This window comes from Phalacrocorax carbo (genome assembly GCF_963921805.1).
Source record: "Phalacrocorax carbo chromosome W unlocalized genomic scaffold, bPhaCar2.1 SUPER_W_unloc_6, whole genome shotgun sequence".
NCBI lineage: Eukaryota > Metazoa > Chordata > Aves > Suliformes > Phalacrocoracidae > Phalacrocorax > Phalacrocorax carbo.
In genome coordinates, this window is record NW_026990257.1 from 627,427 (window position 1) to 645,277 (window position 17,851).

Consider the following 17,851-nt stretch of genomic DNA (forward strand, 5'->3'; position numbering starts at 1 on the left):
TAAATTACGGAGTGCTGCAGAACTCCATTAGAATGCCTTTTTAGCAAGGTTATGAATTTTCAGTAATTGCTGTGATGATCCATATTTAGCACCTGCAGGTTTACTTTTAATCAGCTTTGAGGATATGATTTTACAGCGTTCGTTTTATGCTTTGACATTTAACCAGTCAGGCTGCAAAAAAATGCCATAATTTTTCTGACTTAATTTAAAGCCAATAACAGTAAAACAGTGAGAGTAAGAGGGAGGAGGGAGATTTGATTACCAGCAAAAGATGAGGAAAATGGACATGTGCTGCTTTAAAAAATGCACTCATTGGATCAATAATTGTGGTAATAAAATGAGACTTTGTTCTGCTGTAGCACTTTTTCTCCATAGATCCCGAGGCCCTTGTGCATTATGAGTCAAGAGTACCATGTGTTCTGCATATTTCTAAATTTTTTTCCTGTGGTTCTTAAAAACATCAGCTCTCTGTGTGTCGTATATATTATTTCATTGCTGCTTTCTTCTCAATATTAAGTTTGCTGTAGCCTTCCTCTTAAATACCTTATTGCTTCTAATTATGTAGTAGGACCAAGTCAGTAAATTCCTTTTGCTCATGGGGTGACTGATGCTTTTATCGAAGATACTTTCTCCAATGGATATATTAGGGTTTTGCCTAGACAATGGATATACAGAGGTCGATTTGTAATCATAGTTTCCAACCAAGTGGTTCTTACCTTGTGCCTTTTCACTGTGTGTTTTAATGTGTTTCCTGAGAGGTGGAAAGATGTTAATGTGTTTCTGTACAGACTTGGTCACAGCTGGTCTGGATCCCTATCAGAGAATATATGTATTAATAATTACTATTAGTCAAGAACTTGGTATTTATTTCAATGTTTGTTTTCTGTTTTGGTGTCCACACATTTGACTTCAGTTAAACCTGATATTATTTATGAGAAGACATCAAGCTGAGCATTTGGTGCTGGGACTGTCCTCAGGGAATCTGGGCCCGAGGTTTACAAACAGAAGAGGTTGTTAGGATCATCTGTGGTGACCTGCTGCAAAGCACAAACCAAACCCACCACCTAATTGCTACAGCATAGGAACGAGTGACTCTTGGTTTCTGTTTAAATGAACCTTCTTAGCTTGGTATTGAATGGGAAGAGATAGTCTGGCAAGGTATAAAAGTGCCAGGCTATGGAGGATTTACCCTTCTTCTAGTAAATCTCCATTGTTAGAAAGTTGCCTGTTATTACAGGTCCTTCTCTTCAGCCTCTATCCTTTGCCAAGACTGGCTGGCCGCTCTCAGAGCTAATAATATGGGAAACAGTGTCATCTGTGCCAGGCAGGTCTAGAGGTTTGAATTCAGATCTTCCCTTTATTTACCAGGAAAATAAACTGCACTGAGTTGGTCACACACTTTTACAGTAGTGAAGTGAGTCCTCAAGCCTTGCTACACACAAGGTCAACAAATCCTGATTAAAAAAAAGAGGGAAACTGAGTACTTTCATGATGCCTGTTTTTAAAATCCAAGTGTTTGATAAAATATAAGTAGTGGTTTAGTCTATTTACAAGTGTATCCAAGATAAATTCCTAAGTGCCAATACAAGCCTCCAAGGCTCTCCTGTGTGTTTAGTGAAAAGGTAATTGAGCTTAATGATGAGAAGAAAAGCACTGGATGCAATATTATAAAAAAATTAAGTGGTTTTTTTTCTCTTCAGCAAGGACAGTAAATCCATGACAGCAAGCATCCACACTGTTCTACATCCAGCCTGCCTCAATCCTTACTTCAAGGTCTGAGAAAAGAGTTCAAAGAATTGGTGCCTGTTTCATGATATTCGTGTAACAGGATCATCTCCACTAGCAACAGTAATTGGATGGGAACAACTTTATGATAACTGCAGCAGCCTAGGAGGGGGAATATGAAGTTGATTTTTAGCTTAAGGCATAGAGTCCAGTGAACTATCTGCATGCAGTGCTCTGTGAATTGAAAATTTGTAAGTTTGAGGCAGACTCTGATTTTAGTTCACAGCCTCTGATTTCTATTAATGTTGTCAGTGTGTCACTGGAGAGGTACAAATTATTTGAAAGATATATATTCAAGGAGTTCTTGAATGTAACCTTATCTAAATTTCTTATAATGCTCAGGAAATGTCCTCCAAATTTGAATGTCTCCTCTAATCCACATTGTTCCTGAGGCTTTTTTTTGTCCCCCAGCCAATAAATGAAGAACATCATAGAGTGTTTTTTTCTGCTCTACTCCTGAATGTCAGTCAATTGACTGAACCAAAGATAACAAGCATAGAACTCTGATGCCTCTTAGATGTGCCTGTAATAAGTGCTAGGATCAGATCCTGGGCAAATATATAGACCTGTTCTTGCTCCAGATTAAATGAATAATACAACAACCATTAATTTCACTTGCATCCAAATTATGCTTTAAACCAGACAATAAAAATCTACTAACTTGGCAAAATCCATTGAGAAAAAACCAGTTGTTCAGTAGCCAGGCCAAGATGGCAATTAAATGGGAACTGAAAATGTGCTGGATCTTACCTGTGGTGCTGGCAAGGAGTGGAGCCCTGCTGCTGCCTCCCATGCATGCTGGGTTGTGCCTCTGCCATGGGCTCCTCAAGGGGACAGAGTGTGGGACCATGCTGAGGCACAGCCAGGGTGTGAGGTCCTGCATGCCAGGAAACCATGCTAGAAGGCACATTGCTGGGGACACGTCAGAGCTCTTTCCTCTGCTTCATCTGGTTCCCAGGCATGCCCAATGCTGTTCCCCCTTCCCCAGCATTGTTGTGGTGGGCTGGAGTTTAGCCTAGCTAAGTCTGTCATCAATATGTTGCATGTCACTCACCATGTCCTGCTTTCAAGATCTTGAGGCTTGGTGGGGGTACAGAGGTCTGCTGAAGCACAGGGGTGTGCAGGGTGTGAGCTGAAAGCTGGTGAATTTTTGCAGCAGGGCAGAGCCTGACTGGGAGTCCCCGGTACAATGGCAAAGCTAAGGAAGGTTTCTGAGGGCACTTCCAAGGGACACAGTAGGAGCCATTGTAGCTGAAGATAGGAAGAGAAGAGTGAGGTTAAACAATATGAATATGCCAGAAGAGAGGTGATCCAGGGAGGACATGTAGAAGAGAGCTAAAGCCTAAAAGCCAGGAATCTGCAACATGGTGTAGCTGTGCAATTTGTTAGAATGGTTCATCCAGGGAAAATGTCACTGAAATGGGAGATGATGGCTCAGGGAAAGGTACAGTGGGCATTATGCTGCCATCTTTCTAAATGGATCCTCAGCCATGTACATGATGCTGGTGTCACCCACCACTGCAGTGCCACCATGGCTGTGTCTGGGGTGGCATGCAGCATCTACACAGGGTGCTGAGGCAGCTCAGGAGGAGGCATGGAGTCAATCGCATGGAGAAAAGGAGCTGTGGGTGGGTGGGCAGCATGGGGTGAGTTACAGTGAGGATAAAAGACTGTGAATACCATTCAAGACAAAAAATGAAACCTTTTAAAGGCCTTCAGTCTTCAGCGAGCAACTTAAGCACAAGCACAACTTCAGGCATGTAAGTGGAATCAGTAAAGGCTGCAGTCTGAGTTCCCGTTTCCAGAAAGCCCTGTTTTGATAGGTTTGGCAGGCTAAAACCCTAATAGGGGAAAATGCTCCTTTTATAATTAAAAAGGGGACTTCATGTAAGTGAGAATGAAGCCCAAGTGGACTTAGTCTGAGCTGCTGGATTGGAGCCTGGTCACAGAAATGTCTGTTGCTCAGATTTCAGTGCTTGTTTTTCTCCAGGGGAACTGTGTATTTTTCACACACATACTGCAGGTCTGTGCTGAGCTATCTGCATTGATCTGGTAAATGAAAGGCCCCTTGCTGGCAGCGAAGCACAAACTCTGTGAGCCCTGAAGCAAACTGGAACAAGGCAACTCATACAAGCACAGGCAGTGTTCTGTTATATATGCATGTATTTTTGTAACATAGATGTGTATGTGTATACAAGTATTTAGTCAGAAAACATCCAATATCTACAGTCTCCCTGACTTTAAGATATTTTGGGTTGATTTTTTTATATCAAATTATTTCAGAAAAGAAAATTGACGTAGACCAAATATATGCATGCTTATGTATGTATAAAGATGTAACTTTTAGAAACCCTTAGAAATGAATGACATCCTTCAACATAGACTGGTGGCCAAGAATAATGTTTGTATATGGGGCTGAGAAGCGTACATAGTACAGTTTTTCATGAAATCATGGAAATTAGAGATAGAAAAGGCCTATTAGATCATCCTGGCTATTCCCTTAGCACCAAGGTACAGGATAGCAGGAAAAGAAACAAACAAAAAAAAGCATTAAAGCTATAAAATATCTAGTTTTGCAGAAATTGCAGTGCAAACAGAAGTCCTGTAACAGCCACTGTACTTTATGTTGTGCAGCTGTGAAAACTGATATACCAAAAGAAAAAAGGATTTTGAGCTTTCTTTAAGTGCCTTGGGCTTTTCTTTTCGCACATAAAAAATTTTCCATAAACTTCAATGTTGAGACTTTTTATCTTGTTTCCAATGTTGAGTGATTAAAAATAAAAAAGGGAGAGAATTACCATGACACTGATGCATCATTTTATGTATTCAAAGAATTAAGTGATTCTTGTAGAGACCCTGTGAAATTGGTACATAAATCTGCTATTTTGACAAGTGCTTTATCAGTGCCAATGGATTTATCAGAGACTATTGCTCTTTCTTTGTCCATGGGGAAGATGAAGCAGAGGGGAAGTGATCATGAAGGACAGCCAGTGAGTCGGTGGCTGAGCCAGGATGAAATTCAGGAATTTTGTTCAAGTCTTCCAGTGTTTCAGGGTTGGACACTTTCCCATGTAGCTCTGAAGGGAGTAACTGAAGACACCAGCTCATTGTAACCACCAAAGCAGAACAATTCTATAGGCTGGGCACACCTGTACTAACTGCTAAAATCGTTACGGTCTTTGCTAATTAAGATTGGCACAGTGCTTGCTGCTAGTAATATAGCCCTGTAATTCCATTAAATTAGCATAGCATTAAACATTTTGAAGTTGAAATGGATTGGAAGCTGAAAAGGATTTGATTTGGATTAAAAGTCTACATTTTCTTGAAGGTCTTTCATTTCTTGGCTGGTTTTGGTTATTTCTTTTAAAAAAAAAGTTGGCAATGCAACAATTGAGTTTCATAGAGAAGGATGTGGAATTTTTTTGTAACTGTAATGATTTTATCCCATTTGCCTTCATTTAATTTGGAAATGGAAACCATATCTTTAATGCTAATTAGACAGCACATTACTTAGTCTTCTTGTCCTCGTGTAAATAACAATTAGCAATAATTTAGCAGTTGTACATTCTGGCATCTTCTAAGCCACACCACTGTCTACCATTCCAAATTCTTTTGCATTAATTAGGATCATAAGCCAATCAGCACTAATTAATGTTCAAATCCCACGAAGCTCATTAAATAAGTAACAAAGCTGGAATCTTTAGCACATATTGTAAATTGGTTCATGTTAATTAGCACCATGTTTTGGAGGCAGTAAGAGGCTGCTCAGCAGCAAACACTACCTAAAGAGACATTAGGTAGGGATTTTTGCAGATCTAAGAGGCTACGCAGAGACCTGACCCAGGTATTATCAGATATGGCTGAAATGTCACGTATCTGCCTCAAGACTGTAGGCTAAATACGGTACTTCTGCAGTTCAGCCCATTTTTAACCCTGTCTTAATGTCTGTTTTTATTTGAAGCAAACATCAGGGGAAATGTAGGTACTTAAATATAAAGTCATTATATCTGAAGGTCATTCCTGTCTATCGGTGACTGTGTCATAAAATAGCATACATTTTCTACTGCTGCTTTGGGTATCATTAGCACCATTTCATTTTCAGAAGTGGGCAGCAATCTAGATGGCAGCATCTTTGCAGATCTCAGGCTTATTTAACAGACTGAAATTGCTACATGATGTTTAATGATGCTAAAAATGTATATGATGGTATGTGCCATCTCCATTTAGTTGTATGTAGTAATTTAAAGGTAGGCAGTTGGTTAAGTATTGAATACAGTCCAAGATGGGTGAAAGAAATCCACAGACATATAGTTTTGTGTCTTACTACAAATTCACCTCATCTTAAGCGGTTTCAATACAATCTTATGAGACAGAGCCACACGCTGCTCTTACAACAGGCTGCTGCCTTGCTGCTGTACTGCCACTCTCAATATTCATGGACAGACATGCATGACCTGATCTTATTGGAAAATCTCACATGCCCTGAAAGCAGACTGAGTCAGAACAAATCACAGTCTAGTTTGTGCTTACATGCTGTCCCTTTCCAGCTGACATTGCTTTAAGAATGCTAAGTAATTGTCATGGTTTTAGCTGGGATAGAGTTGATTTTCTTCACTGTAGCTGGTGTAGTGCTGTGCTTTGGACTTAGTATGAAAATAATGTTGATAACACACTGATGTTTTAGTTGTTGCTGGGTAGTGCTTGTACTAGTCAAGGACTTTTATAGCTTCTCATGCTCTGCCAGGTGCACAAGAAGCCAGGAGGGGAGGGGGCACAGCTAAGAGACCAGATCCAAACTGGCCAAAGGGATCTTCCATATCATGTAATGTCATGCCCAGTATATTAACTGGGAGGAGCTGGCCGGGGGAGGGAGGCAGCAATCGCAGCTCAGGGACCAGCAGCGTTGGTCGGCGTGAGCAGTCGGGTGGTGAGCAGTTGTATTGCTTGTGGTTTTGGGTTTTTTTCATTCTTATCATATTATCGTTATTATTACTATTTTATTTTAATTATTAAACTGTTCTTATCTCAACCCACAAGTTTTCTTGCTTTTGCTCTTTTGATTCTCTTCCCCATCCCACGTGGTGGGGGGAGTGAGCGAGCGGTTGCATGGTGTTTAGTTGCTGACTGGGGCTAAACCATGACATTAATTGACTAATTAATTAAAATACCCTAAAAGTGGTGCAGTAATTCTGACACCTTGGATATTTTGTAGTTGTTGGATCTTCTTTGGCTTCCCAGCTGTGTGTGTGCAGATTGTAAGAGATCCCTTACCCCACCACCAGCCCCCAACTGCTTTTCTTGGTACTGTGAGTCTGGCCCAAAAGCCACGCACAGATGCAGGATCATGCTCCTGAGGTATTACCATTGCTTTCTTCCTGCCTATGAAGACTGTATCTGGGCAGCTTGCAGACAGGGTCCAGTGGTAACTGGTAACTCCCATTGTAGCCAAAGCAAGAAATCTCCTCATGTAAATAGGGAAGAAAGAGGTGTCAGTGCCCATTTTCCCCCTTTACATTTCCAGACAAATTGTTTTCATCAAATGACTATTATCATTTGAAGTACTGTTTTGTGAGTACTGTGAAAAAGACCACAAAGTATCACTGCAGTCTTCCCAGATGAAAAAAAGAGGCCCCATGTAAATTATGAAACTCTGAAAAACTTTGAGATCCAAAATTATTGAAAATATGTAAAATGCTTCTTCTTGAGATCTGATGGTTGCCAAATAGAGATACTTCCAAGGACACAGTAAGCATATTCACAAATGCAATCCACAAATCAGTTATTTTTTTCCCTTGCTATGGATGAGATGACCAACACACATGACATACACAGCCTGCAGGTTTTTAGTGTGGGTACATCAGAAGGTATAGGGATCCACTCTGTTAGAAAAGTTGTCCTCTACCAATGATGGAAGATGTAGTCTTTCACCTGGACAACTTAGTCCATAAATGGTCATTTCTAGAGCACTGACTTGTTCAAGTACTTCTTCATAAAGTTGAATCCAGTGGTGTCAATGTCCCATTGCCCTGTTATGCATCACAGCCAAGCAGGGTGTCAATGTTGATGTGTTTATCTGAATCAATCAGTGAGTCAAAGGACTGACTTTTCTGGGAAATTAGAGCCTATCTCCAGTAAAAACCTTTGGTGGTTCCTGGATGTCAGAGAAGCAATGGGATGCAGGGTGTCTCCAAGGGCCACTTTGATAATCTGACTTCTCCTAACACCACTCTCCAAGGAGCAGAGGGGAGCATGACTGATGTTACCCTTTTAGTCACATTAGATGTTTCTGAGGAAGAAATACAATAAAACATCTTCAGCTGCCCATTTTTTCTTTTCACTTTCAAGCACCTGGGGAAGTTATATAGAGGAAAATGGCTACAACAGGCTCCCCCTCCTCCTTGTGCAAACCAGAAGCTTCGTTACACATCAAAACTAACATATAGTACTCTATTTTCTGTGGCATGCCTCTAAAAAAAGAAAACAGGAATGTTTTTCTTAGGAATATATCAAAACTGTTTGATAACTGGAGCAGCTGGTCCTGCAGGAAACCTGCTAGGGATTGCTGCTGGTCAGAAGTACCATTTTTCACATTAGGTTTCTTTATCTGAAAATAAAATACCTTCCAATTAAAAATGTTTTTTAAAAAAAGCAGCTTAATTTGGTGTTTCCAATAGAAAACATATATGCCTAAAAAGAAGTAAAAGTAAAATACCTATTGCGTTGTTTCAACATATAAATAGCTTGCTTCTGAGCAACCAAAAAAAGCACAAGTGAGACTGTCCAGTTTCTCTGTGTTTAAAATCCAAGAGTGGACCCTAGAAGGAATTAACTGGGAAGACCTGCTCTTGAATCCCCTGCAGACACAGCAGTAGATCACCAAGGTTTTGTTACTCATGAGCACTTCTAGCCATGTCCTGATGGGAGTCTGAAGGCCAAATGAGTCAGGGAACAACAGTATTTTTTAATCCTTGGAGATGACTTAACCAATCACAGAATGACAGAATCACAGGCTGGAAGGGACCTCAGGGATCATCTAGTCCAACCTTTCTAGGAAGAACGCAGTCTAGACAAGATGGCCCAGCACCCTGTCCAGACAACTCTTGAAGGTGTCCAACATGGCTGAGTCAACCACTTCCCTGGGGAGATTATTCCAATGGTTGACTGTCCTCACTGTGAAGAATTTTCCTCTCGTGTCCAATTGGAATTTCCCCAAGAGCAACTTGTGTCCATTCCCCCTTGTCCTCTCCATGTGACAATGGTGCACATAAAGGAAAGGGAAGGGAAAATGAGGGGAATTTCGACTGTACAGTCCTTGTATTGTGGAAAATGTTTTTTCTTCTAATGGGATTTTTTTCCATATACCATTCAATTGTTTCTAATTATGATCTGTAAAGAAGTGGTTGTAACAACTGCAGATGGAGAATGCTGGTACTTTCCTCTCTTTCAGAGGCCCTTTGAGGTTTGATTCACTAAAATCTGTAAAATGCTTTGAGATCTTTGTCTGAAAAACATGAAATAACAAAAATGAAGTGAATTGCAATCCCTTTCTTCTATAATCGACCTAGGTAGAGAGGTTTGCTACTGTTGAAATCGTTGGGGGAAAACCTGGCGCATCTCTAAGGCAATTCTGCTTTTTGTCTTGATCTGAGCTGGAAAGGGTTAAAATTACTGGGAGTCTTACCTTCAGAAATGGAGAGGGAGAGGGAGAGAAGGAGAAAGAGAAAGAAAGAACCAGATTAAAAAAAAAAAGCCCCCCCTTTTTTTGGAAAGTATTGGCTTCTGTTTTCAATTATTCTAAGTTGTAAACATTTTCGGGGACAAGAAATTCCTTTGCATACACATATTGCTATTTGCAAAAACCAGGGCCAGTCCAGTAGAATTTTGTTTTTGTCTCAACAGAGTCATTTTATTAAGCTGGGAGATTTTATTTAATACTCTAGTATTAATGACAGCAAGAGAGGAAACAGCTGTTTCACTCATTTTTCTTCTTTTCAGTGTGTGTCTTTCCTCCCACTTCCCCCCCCATATCTTTATAATTATGCTTTAAGACCATAAAAGTTTCCAAAGGTAGTGCCAGATTTAAAATACTGGTTGTTATTACAACGTGTGGGTGGCTTTACCGTCTCTGTTCACAGCCTCCAGTTTTTATCTGCCCTGCTTCAGTCCTCCTACTATAAGAGAGGGATCCAAGAAAATGAACTCATTTAGGGGAGAAGCAGCTTGACTCCTTTTATGATGGTTATTTTTGTCTGCAGCGACTACCCTTTAGCAGGTTAAAAACAAAAATGAAGGGAAAAGAAAAAAGCTTTGAAAGCTTTAATTTTGATGCAATAAATCAATCAAGCAGGCATCCCCTGTCTCCCAGGCTCATTTTTATCTCATCCCCCTGGTTGCAAGGAAGTTACAACTGTTTCATGCTGAAATGAGATGAGAATCAGACCCTTATTCTCCACCAAGTGTGTTTAAAGCAGAAAGATATTTTTGTAGGCTGCTGCAGCATATCCCAAGCCCTGCTGTCCTTTCGGCTGTGTACAGGGAGTGTAAGGCAAATACCACACATTGCAACAGGCTCAGGGAAGAGGAAGGGGAAGTCCTCCCCTTAGTGCCATAAATTTGCAGCCGGCGTGGATGAAAGGAAGGAGGGTGATGTGTGCGCCATTTAATAGGGCTGTGTTGCAGGTGAAAGGATGTAGGATTCTGGCTAATTCATTTGCATTGCATATTTCTGCTGATGCCACATGTGAGTGATGGACAGTTGCAGCACCTAAAATGCAGCACTCATAGATACTGCACTGTGCAAGTGGACTCAAACCCAGAACCACTGACCCAACCAGCCCAGCATGGCATCAGAAAGGTGGATAAGGAAGGGGTTGCTACAGCTTGGTCGATGCAGTCAGTGGTGTCATTCATCCAAAAGCATCTACTTTATGTTGGGCTGAGTTGCTCTTTAAACTCTATTGGCTATAATGACTAGCTTCTGCTACTGATAAAGTACTTGCTCAGAAATCAGTGTTTCCACTTGTAGGCAGTCATGTTCAGTCTGAGTCGTCCCACTCTGCTCTCTGGGAAGGAGGCAACAAGAGGTGCTTTCAAGTCAGTTTTGTCCTGCCTGGGTGATGAGTTGTATTTCCAGGATGCTCTGAGAGTGGCACTACATCTTTTAGAGCTGAGCTGGTCCCCCTCTGACTGCCTCTGAGTGCTGGCAGAGCACAGAGAAAACTCATTGCATGCCATGAGCACTGTCCTGGGAGGTGGCAGGTTTGGGTCCCCCTGAGACTGAGGATGGGATAAACTCACATTTCCCATTTTTCTGGGTAAATGCTGTAATACCTGCAGTGGGCTTCCCTTGAATTCATGGGGGAATGGGCGCTGCCGATGTGGGTGCCGAAGAGGCTTTGAAATGGGCGAAGGTGGTGGAGGATGGGTGGGAGTCCAGATGGACTTTTTTGCTCCCTGTTTTCTCCTGGGTGACTGAGATAGGGGGATCATGCTTCAGAGATGCTTTTCTCTGCACCCAACCAGGTAACATAGAGGGACCAGCCAGTCTGGAAGCACCAACTCCCACTCAGCATCTCTGAGTGATGGGATCAGCATCACTGTATTGACACGGCTTTCCTGACCCTTCCTCGGGGTTTCTCCTGGAGGAAGGTCTTACAGGAGGAGCCAAGCATCACTAGAGCATTGTCCTTGAAGGGCCTCACTGCAGGAGGGAAACTGAAGTGCAGGGACAGAGCGATTTGCTCCAGGAGCGGGGAAACTCCAGAGCTGCAGCAAAACCCCCAGAGCAGCCAAAGACTCCCCATGCTTTTATTTAGCTGTTAATGTGATTCTTTGTAACCATTACAGTTTCCCCTATATTTGAATGAAGAGAGCCATAAAAGTTTTGCATTATCTGTCTACCTGCTCTCCTGATTATCTGTCTTCATATTTGACTACTATCGACTCATTATCGGCATGGCACTGATCTGAACTTTGAGTTTATTGCTCTGTGGAAACACAGTAGCTACCAAGTAATCTAGTTATGATGAACCCAACTTCTGTTTAATGAACTGGTGGCTTGCACTTTTGATATATCTGTTGATCCTTTAATCAGGAGAACTTTACTGAAATCAGGAAGTTTCCTGATATGTTAAAAATTCTGACAAGTCAACTGCAAGGTTGTAATCTCAGGTCATTTTCTTTGCCCTCCCCTCCTCTGTAGGGCAACTGTTGTGGTTCAGCCCCAGTCGGCAACTAAACACCATGCAGCCGCTCGCTCACTCCCCCCACCCCTGTAGGATGGGGGAGAGAATCAGAAGAGCAAAAGCAAGAAAACTTGTATGTTGATATAAGAACAGTTTAATAATTAAAATAAAATAGTAATGATAATAACAGTTATTATAATAACAATAATAATAGTAGTAATGATTATATAATAAAAAGGAAAAGAGGGAAAAGAAAAAAAAAAACCACAAGCAATACAACTGCTCACCACCCACCTACCAATGCTGCTGGTCCCTGAGCCGCGGTTGCTGCCTCCCTCCCCCGGCCAGCTCCTCCCACTTAACATACTGGGCATGACATTACATGATATGGAATATCCCTTTGGCCAGTTTGAATCTGCTCTCTTAGCTGTGCCCCCTCCCCTCCTGGCTTCTTGTGCACCTGGCAGAGCATGGGAAGCTAGAAAAGTCCTTGACTAGTATAAGCACTACCCAGCAACAACTAAAACATCGATGTGTTATCAACATTATTTTCATACTAAGTCCAAAGCACAGCACTACACCAGCTACAGTGAAGAAAATTAACTCTATCCCAGCTAAAACCATGACACCATGTTTGTGTTGCTTCAATCCTTATTGCTTCAAAGCTCTTTGAAACATGGAAATGTGGTTTGAATTCACAGCTATGCAGTCAAAGTCTCTCTCTGGCATTTTAACTTCAGCTGTTTATGTTCCAACTAATTAGCCATAACGTGCTGGACTGGGGATAATTTATTAGATATATAATGACTCTTTCCCTGTGCTGTAGTAGGTGGCAGTTCTCCATCAGTGATTTGAAAGTGCAAGAGCTGTTTTTTGCCAACTTTTCTGGGGAAGCAAATATTTAAGCTAAAGACACTTGATTTTTGCTACTGTGGGTTATGGCCGGTTTTGATTACATTTTCTGTCTCAAAAGCTATTAGCATATTCTAAACACATGTAAGTAAATTCTCAAGCAAGAGCAAAAGTGTTTGGGAAAGTCTGTGTGCCACACAGGCCAGAGGCTGTAGGCTGGAAAGAAATTCTATGAAAGAAAAGAAAAAAGAAAGTCCATATTGTATCATTTAAGTCCTTTATACACAAAATAGTCTGAAATCCTGCTGAGACCCCTGACTTGAATTTGGTCTCTGAACCCCCTACTAGTCCATTAAAAAGAGATGGGATATTTGCAAAGACTGGGCAAAAGCATGCAGCAGTGCTAACATTTAGAGATTCTCATAACTCAGGTTCTGGTTTAGCAGCATCTGTAAAATTATCAGCTTCAAGTTTGGTTCATCCACAGGAACGGGGAGTCTGCTGAACACACCCGGTCTTAGCATAATATTAACGCTTGTTTGCAGAGACATCACACATATGATTGGGTTTAAGTTGTTCCTGGGGTGCCGAGGGCATTTCTGATGAGCTAGGGTTAGTATTAAGACCAGCATTGGTTCAGGATATGGAGATGCTGTGAACTTTTTGGAGTGCCACAGCCTGTTTATTGGACTGCTTTTGAGTCTACAGGCGATCCTGAGGGACCTGGCCATCTGCAGCAGCCTCAGGCTTTCTTCTGGTGCTGGCCTGCTTATTTGTAGGTCTCCAGTCAGCAGAAATCATATGGCTGAGAAAAAAGGTTTCAGCATTTTATAGTTTCCAGAGAATAACATTGCCAACTGCCTAAGCTCTCATCATTGCAGATTTCCCCTGCATTGGTGGTGGGAAACGAGAAACCTGGTGACTTCATCAGAATGAACTTTGGGAGGAAAGAGGAGCTTGTGGCTTTTCATTTCTAGTTTGGGATTAGAGGATATTATTTGTTGCTCTGTCTGCCTGCCCATTTATCCACCTGTCTGTTCTTACATCCACATCTATCACATTGTCTGTTCACAGCGGTTGTGACAGTCCATTTTTGATGTATATAAATCACAATAATATCACATCCACAGGCTGTGTCACATTATTGTCAGCTCAATGGAGTTACATCTGTGTTTACTAGAAGGCAGGAGGAAACTGCAGTGCTCCGCAACTCCAGGAGCTCAAAACCTACTCTTTTGGAGGGAGACACCATTTGCCCTCTCTCTTTGGCCTCCCTTTTCAGGACAGTGAATTATTTTTCTCACTCCACCTTCAGTGAATCCCTAATGGATAAAAAGAGGACACAAAAGCACCTAATTTGCTCCTTAAAACCTTTTATTTTTCCTGTTGCACAAGGGCCAAGGACAATGTTTCCCTCCTGCCTGTCCCATGTAGTTCGTGCAGATTTACTTGATCAAAACCACACAAAATTTTGAAGACAAAAAGATGAAAAAAAGACTGAGAAGAAAACCTTGCCAAAGTCTTCAGGGATGTCTTTATGCTTTTTTTCTCCAATTAATTTCCCAGAGAAGAGTCCCTCATTTTGTCAGAGGGAAGGTGCCTTAGCCATCCTTACCCCACATGACTTAGGGCTTCTTGAACATGTGCCATTGGCACAATGCCAATGCAGCCACCTCCAATGTGCATGCATCACCTTTGGCAAATGTTTCTTGACCAGGTCAGCTGGCAGAACCATTTGCCATGCTGTGCTGGACAAATTATGGGCTCTGGCCCTCAGTCCCATGAAATATGTCGGGGTGCTGTGCATGTGTTGTCTTTCTAATTCCCCTTCCCTCTCAGCCTACATGTAGCCCTGATGCCTTCATTTAAAACCTTAGTGGCATAATATACCCAAACCCTTTCATCTGTTCCTGTCTCTATCAATGGAAGATAACATTTGTTTGGGGACAGTAGGTTTTTTAAAATTTTTAATTATTACTATGCCCCCAGCATAAATTAGCCACTTAGTAGACAAGTAGCAAGGGCCAAATTTCTGGAGAGAAGGTAGCACATCGGATCAAGGTCAGGTAAAAAACAGAGCTGAGCTACTGCCAGTTCCTTTGTTAAGGCCAGTAAGGGGAATTGGGGCCAGTTTTCTTAAAGTCAGCAGAGCTTGCGTTGATGAAAAGAGCCACAGAGAATGAAGAGGTCAGTGAGTAATGGGTGTTGGAGCCAAGACAAGGGAATAACAGCACCGAGTGCCTGCAGAGGAAGACAAACAGCAGTGGTAACGTGGGCTACGCAGCAATATGGCTAAACTGTTTTCAGCACAAACCTTTCTAAAAGGCTGTCGCTCTGAACAGGGAAATGCCAGAGCCAGCCCATTTCTCCTGCTTCTTCCAGCATCTTCCCAGTTGCAGGAGCACATCTGCTGTCGTTGCAGGAAGTGCAGAACAGCTTGAGGAGAGGTTTTTGTGCCATCATAATTAAAGCTATTATTCTCATACACAGGCAATAGTTAGATAATCTAGGTCATCGTGTATGTACAGCCTGGAAGGGTGCTCATCATAGCTGTGGAGAGCTCTCTCCACAGCTAAATCTTACTGTATGATGTTAAAGAGCATAAAAGAGGCTATGTAACATATTTGCCCATAATCTTTATAGTATTTATACATATGTATATATTTACATATGTATATCCATCTATATATATGTATATAAAAACAACCTTTCAAAAGTGCCTAGTGTCTTGCTCACCCAGTTGGGGGTCTTTTAAAAGTCCTTTTCTGCAGATGCTTGGCAGCTTGAGAAAATCTTGTCTTTCAAATTAAGTGCCCGCAGCACTACCCTTCCCACATCAGAAGACAGTTTCTAAGCCCTTTCCTTCAGTAACCAAAACTAAATTAGTCTAACATCAGGAGAGGCTCATACAAGGGAAAACTATCAAACTTTGAAACAGTGTCCCCCAGGGAAGTTGGGGAAACCTAGTCATTTAAGGCTGAATGGATTGACCTATTCTGGGATGGCTAGAAGGATGGACTAGCCAATGGCTTTTCCATTTCTAATATATCTGACCTAAACTTGGACTGTCGAGACCCACCAACGCAGGTAGATATGCTTTCAAGGAACACACCAGAAAATGAAGAACAGCATTTTTAGTAGGCAGACAAGTCATAACCACAGAATTCCTGGACATTCAGTTGTGGTTTTTTTGTCTTCTTCCCTTTCCAACTTATGTGCTAAGGCACTTTGCTCTCCAAAAATAGCAAGGGCTCAGGCCTCCTATTTCTGAACTGATGTCATCTTGTTTGGGAATTTGGGAAAAAGTTAAAGAAAGAAAAAGAGAGACTATGGAAGGAACACTGAAGAAAAAAGTGCTGGAAGATCAACGTATGCCTTGTTATGGTGCAGGTTTTGAGTAAATGAGAAATATCACTCCAAGCAGGAAAAATAAACTTTGAGTTGGAAACATGGATATTAATGTTCAGACATAACTAGTTTTTTCCTCCCACCTGCCATGGTCTGTGGAGTCTAAGTAAATAAAGTATTAATTTTCATGGTGATTGTTGAAAATATGAATGATTCTAAGCCTAAGTGTGTGTACATATATATATTAATTTTCTTTTGCATTTCAGTTTCTGTAACCCAAATTCTTTGGGAAATCTCTGTTGCAATAGTTTCATCATTCTTCCCCTCTGAAAGTTGGGCTTTGAGAATAAGCAAACTGTACAAATTGTGTCAGGTTAGCTTCAGGGATGAGATGGAATCCTTCCAGGAAAAAAAATTCTGTAACATTACTACAGTGACCAATTATACTAACGTTCCCCCATCAAAAGCTGCATCTTGAGCAGAGATCCAGTGTCAGAGATTTGGCATAATATCCCTTCAACACAAGTCAGTCAACAATTGCAGGAATGATACAGAACAAGAAAGCTGTTCTTAGGGGAAAGCAACTTTTCTGTAGACTGGAAGCTGGTTTATCCTTAGCAATGTGTAACGCTGGTCGCAGCCTCCCTTCTCTACCTCATTTCCTATAGAGCAAAAGAGCAAGGGGATGTGAAATGTGGGAAATGAACTGAAAGCCTCAGTAATTGCTCCCCTTGGAGATGAACACAAAATGGGTCAGTCCTGGAGTGTGATTTTACTGCAATGAACAAAATCCAGGCTGGAAGATAAGGATAGTCACTGGAAAGTCTTTGGGGGAAAGTAATAAGGTGTTCACCTAAGGGTTTTTTAATTACATTTTAGTTCAAGGGGGTGGTATCTGTCACACTGGAGAAGACTAGCCTATGCATAACTCATAATCTGCGAAAACCCATTTTTTGAGCTGCTGAGCTCAAAAATCAGTCCGTACATACCTTCTCTGTAAGCCCACATAGCTTAAACATCACAACCTCCATTTTGTCTAACTTAGGGTCTGGTCCCTCATGGACAGTTTTTCCAACTTTATGACCCTCATACACTGATTTTGTGAGAGACTTTTGTTGTGCTTATTTATGAGTGCACTCAACAATATCTCCTTACACCACCATTTACACTAATACCCCTGCCAACACCTCTGTCTCTTCCTGAGTGCAGAAGTGCAGGACTTGTCTTCCCAGGGTTTGCCGACATGGGAAGCACAGAGCACACCAGGCGTGCAGGGCAGAAGGGCTATACTGCAGGCTCAGTTGTGCTGCTCCCCTCCTATAGGAGGCTACAGGGGCTGTGGGAGCCCCATAAACATAAACCTTCAGGGTTACTGCAGGGAGAGCTGATTTCTTCCACAGCCTCCCAGTAAAGCACTTCACTGAGGCCTCCTCCTCTTTATTATCATCTGAAGACATTGATCCCAATGTCCTAACAATGCTGTAACACCCCAAATGCTTCCAACACTCTCGGGCACCAGCAATTTGGGGAATGACTCAATTTTTTTCAACATTTACAAATATGAAAAAGGCAGTTTCCATTGTATTCAACTTGTTATTTCATGTATTTCCAGGGTGCAGTGTTTTTTTCTCATTCCCATCACAAGTAACTCTTTTTATTGGTTTTAAAGACATATGACATGC

The 17,851-nt window shown here is 41.6% G+C and overlaps 1 protein-coding gene across 9 annotated transcripts in view; it reads left to right on the plus strand.

Annotated features, from left to right (window-relative positions):
- The window catches only part of LOC104044423 (SET-binding protein-like), a 399,734-nt gene that overhangs the window by 317,200 nt on the left and 64,683 nt on the right, over positions 1-17,851 (plus strand). Inside the window, exon 5 of one of the 9 annotated variants that reach the window (XM_064440018.1) lies at positions 1,701-6,482. The exons of the other annotated variants lie outside the window; for them this stretch is intronic. Coding sequence (XP_064296088.1) covers positions 1,701-1,720 — 20 coding nt within the window. The 3' untranslated portion in view covers positions 1,721-6,482. Of the gene's footprint in view, positions 1-1,700; positions 6,483-17,851 lie in introns of those variants that run through there. 9 annotated transcript variants of the gene reach the window in all.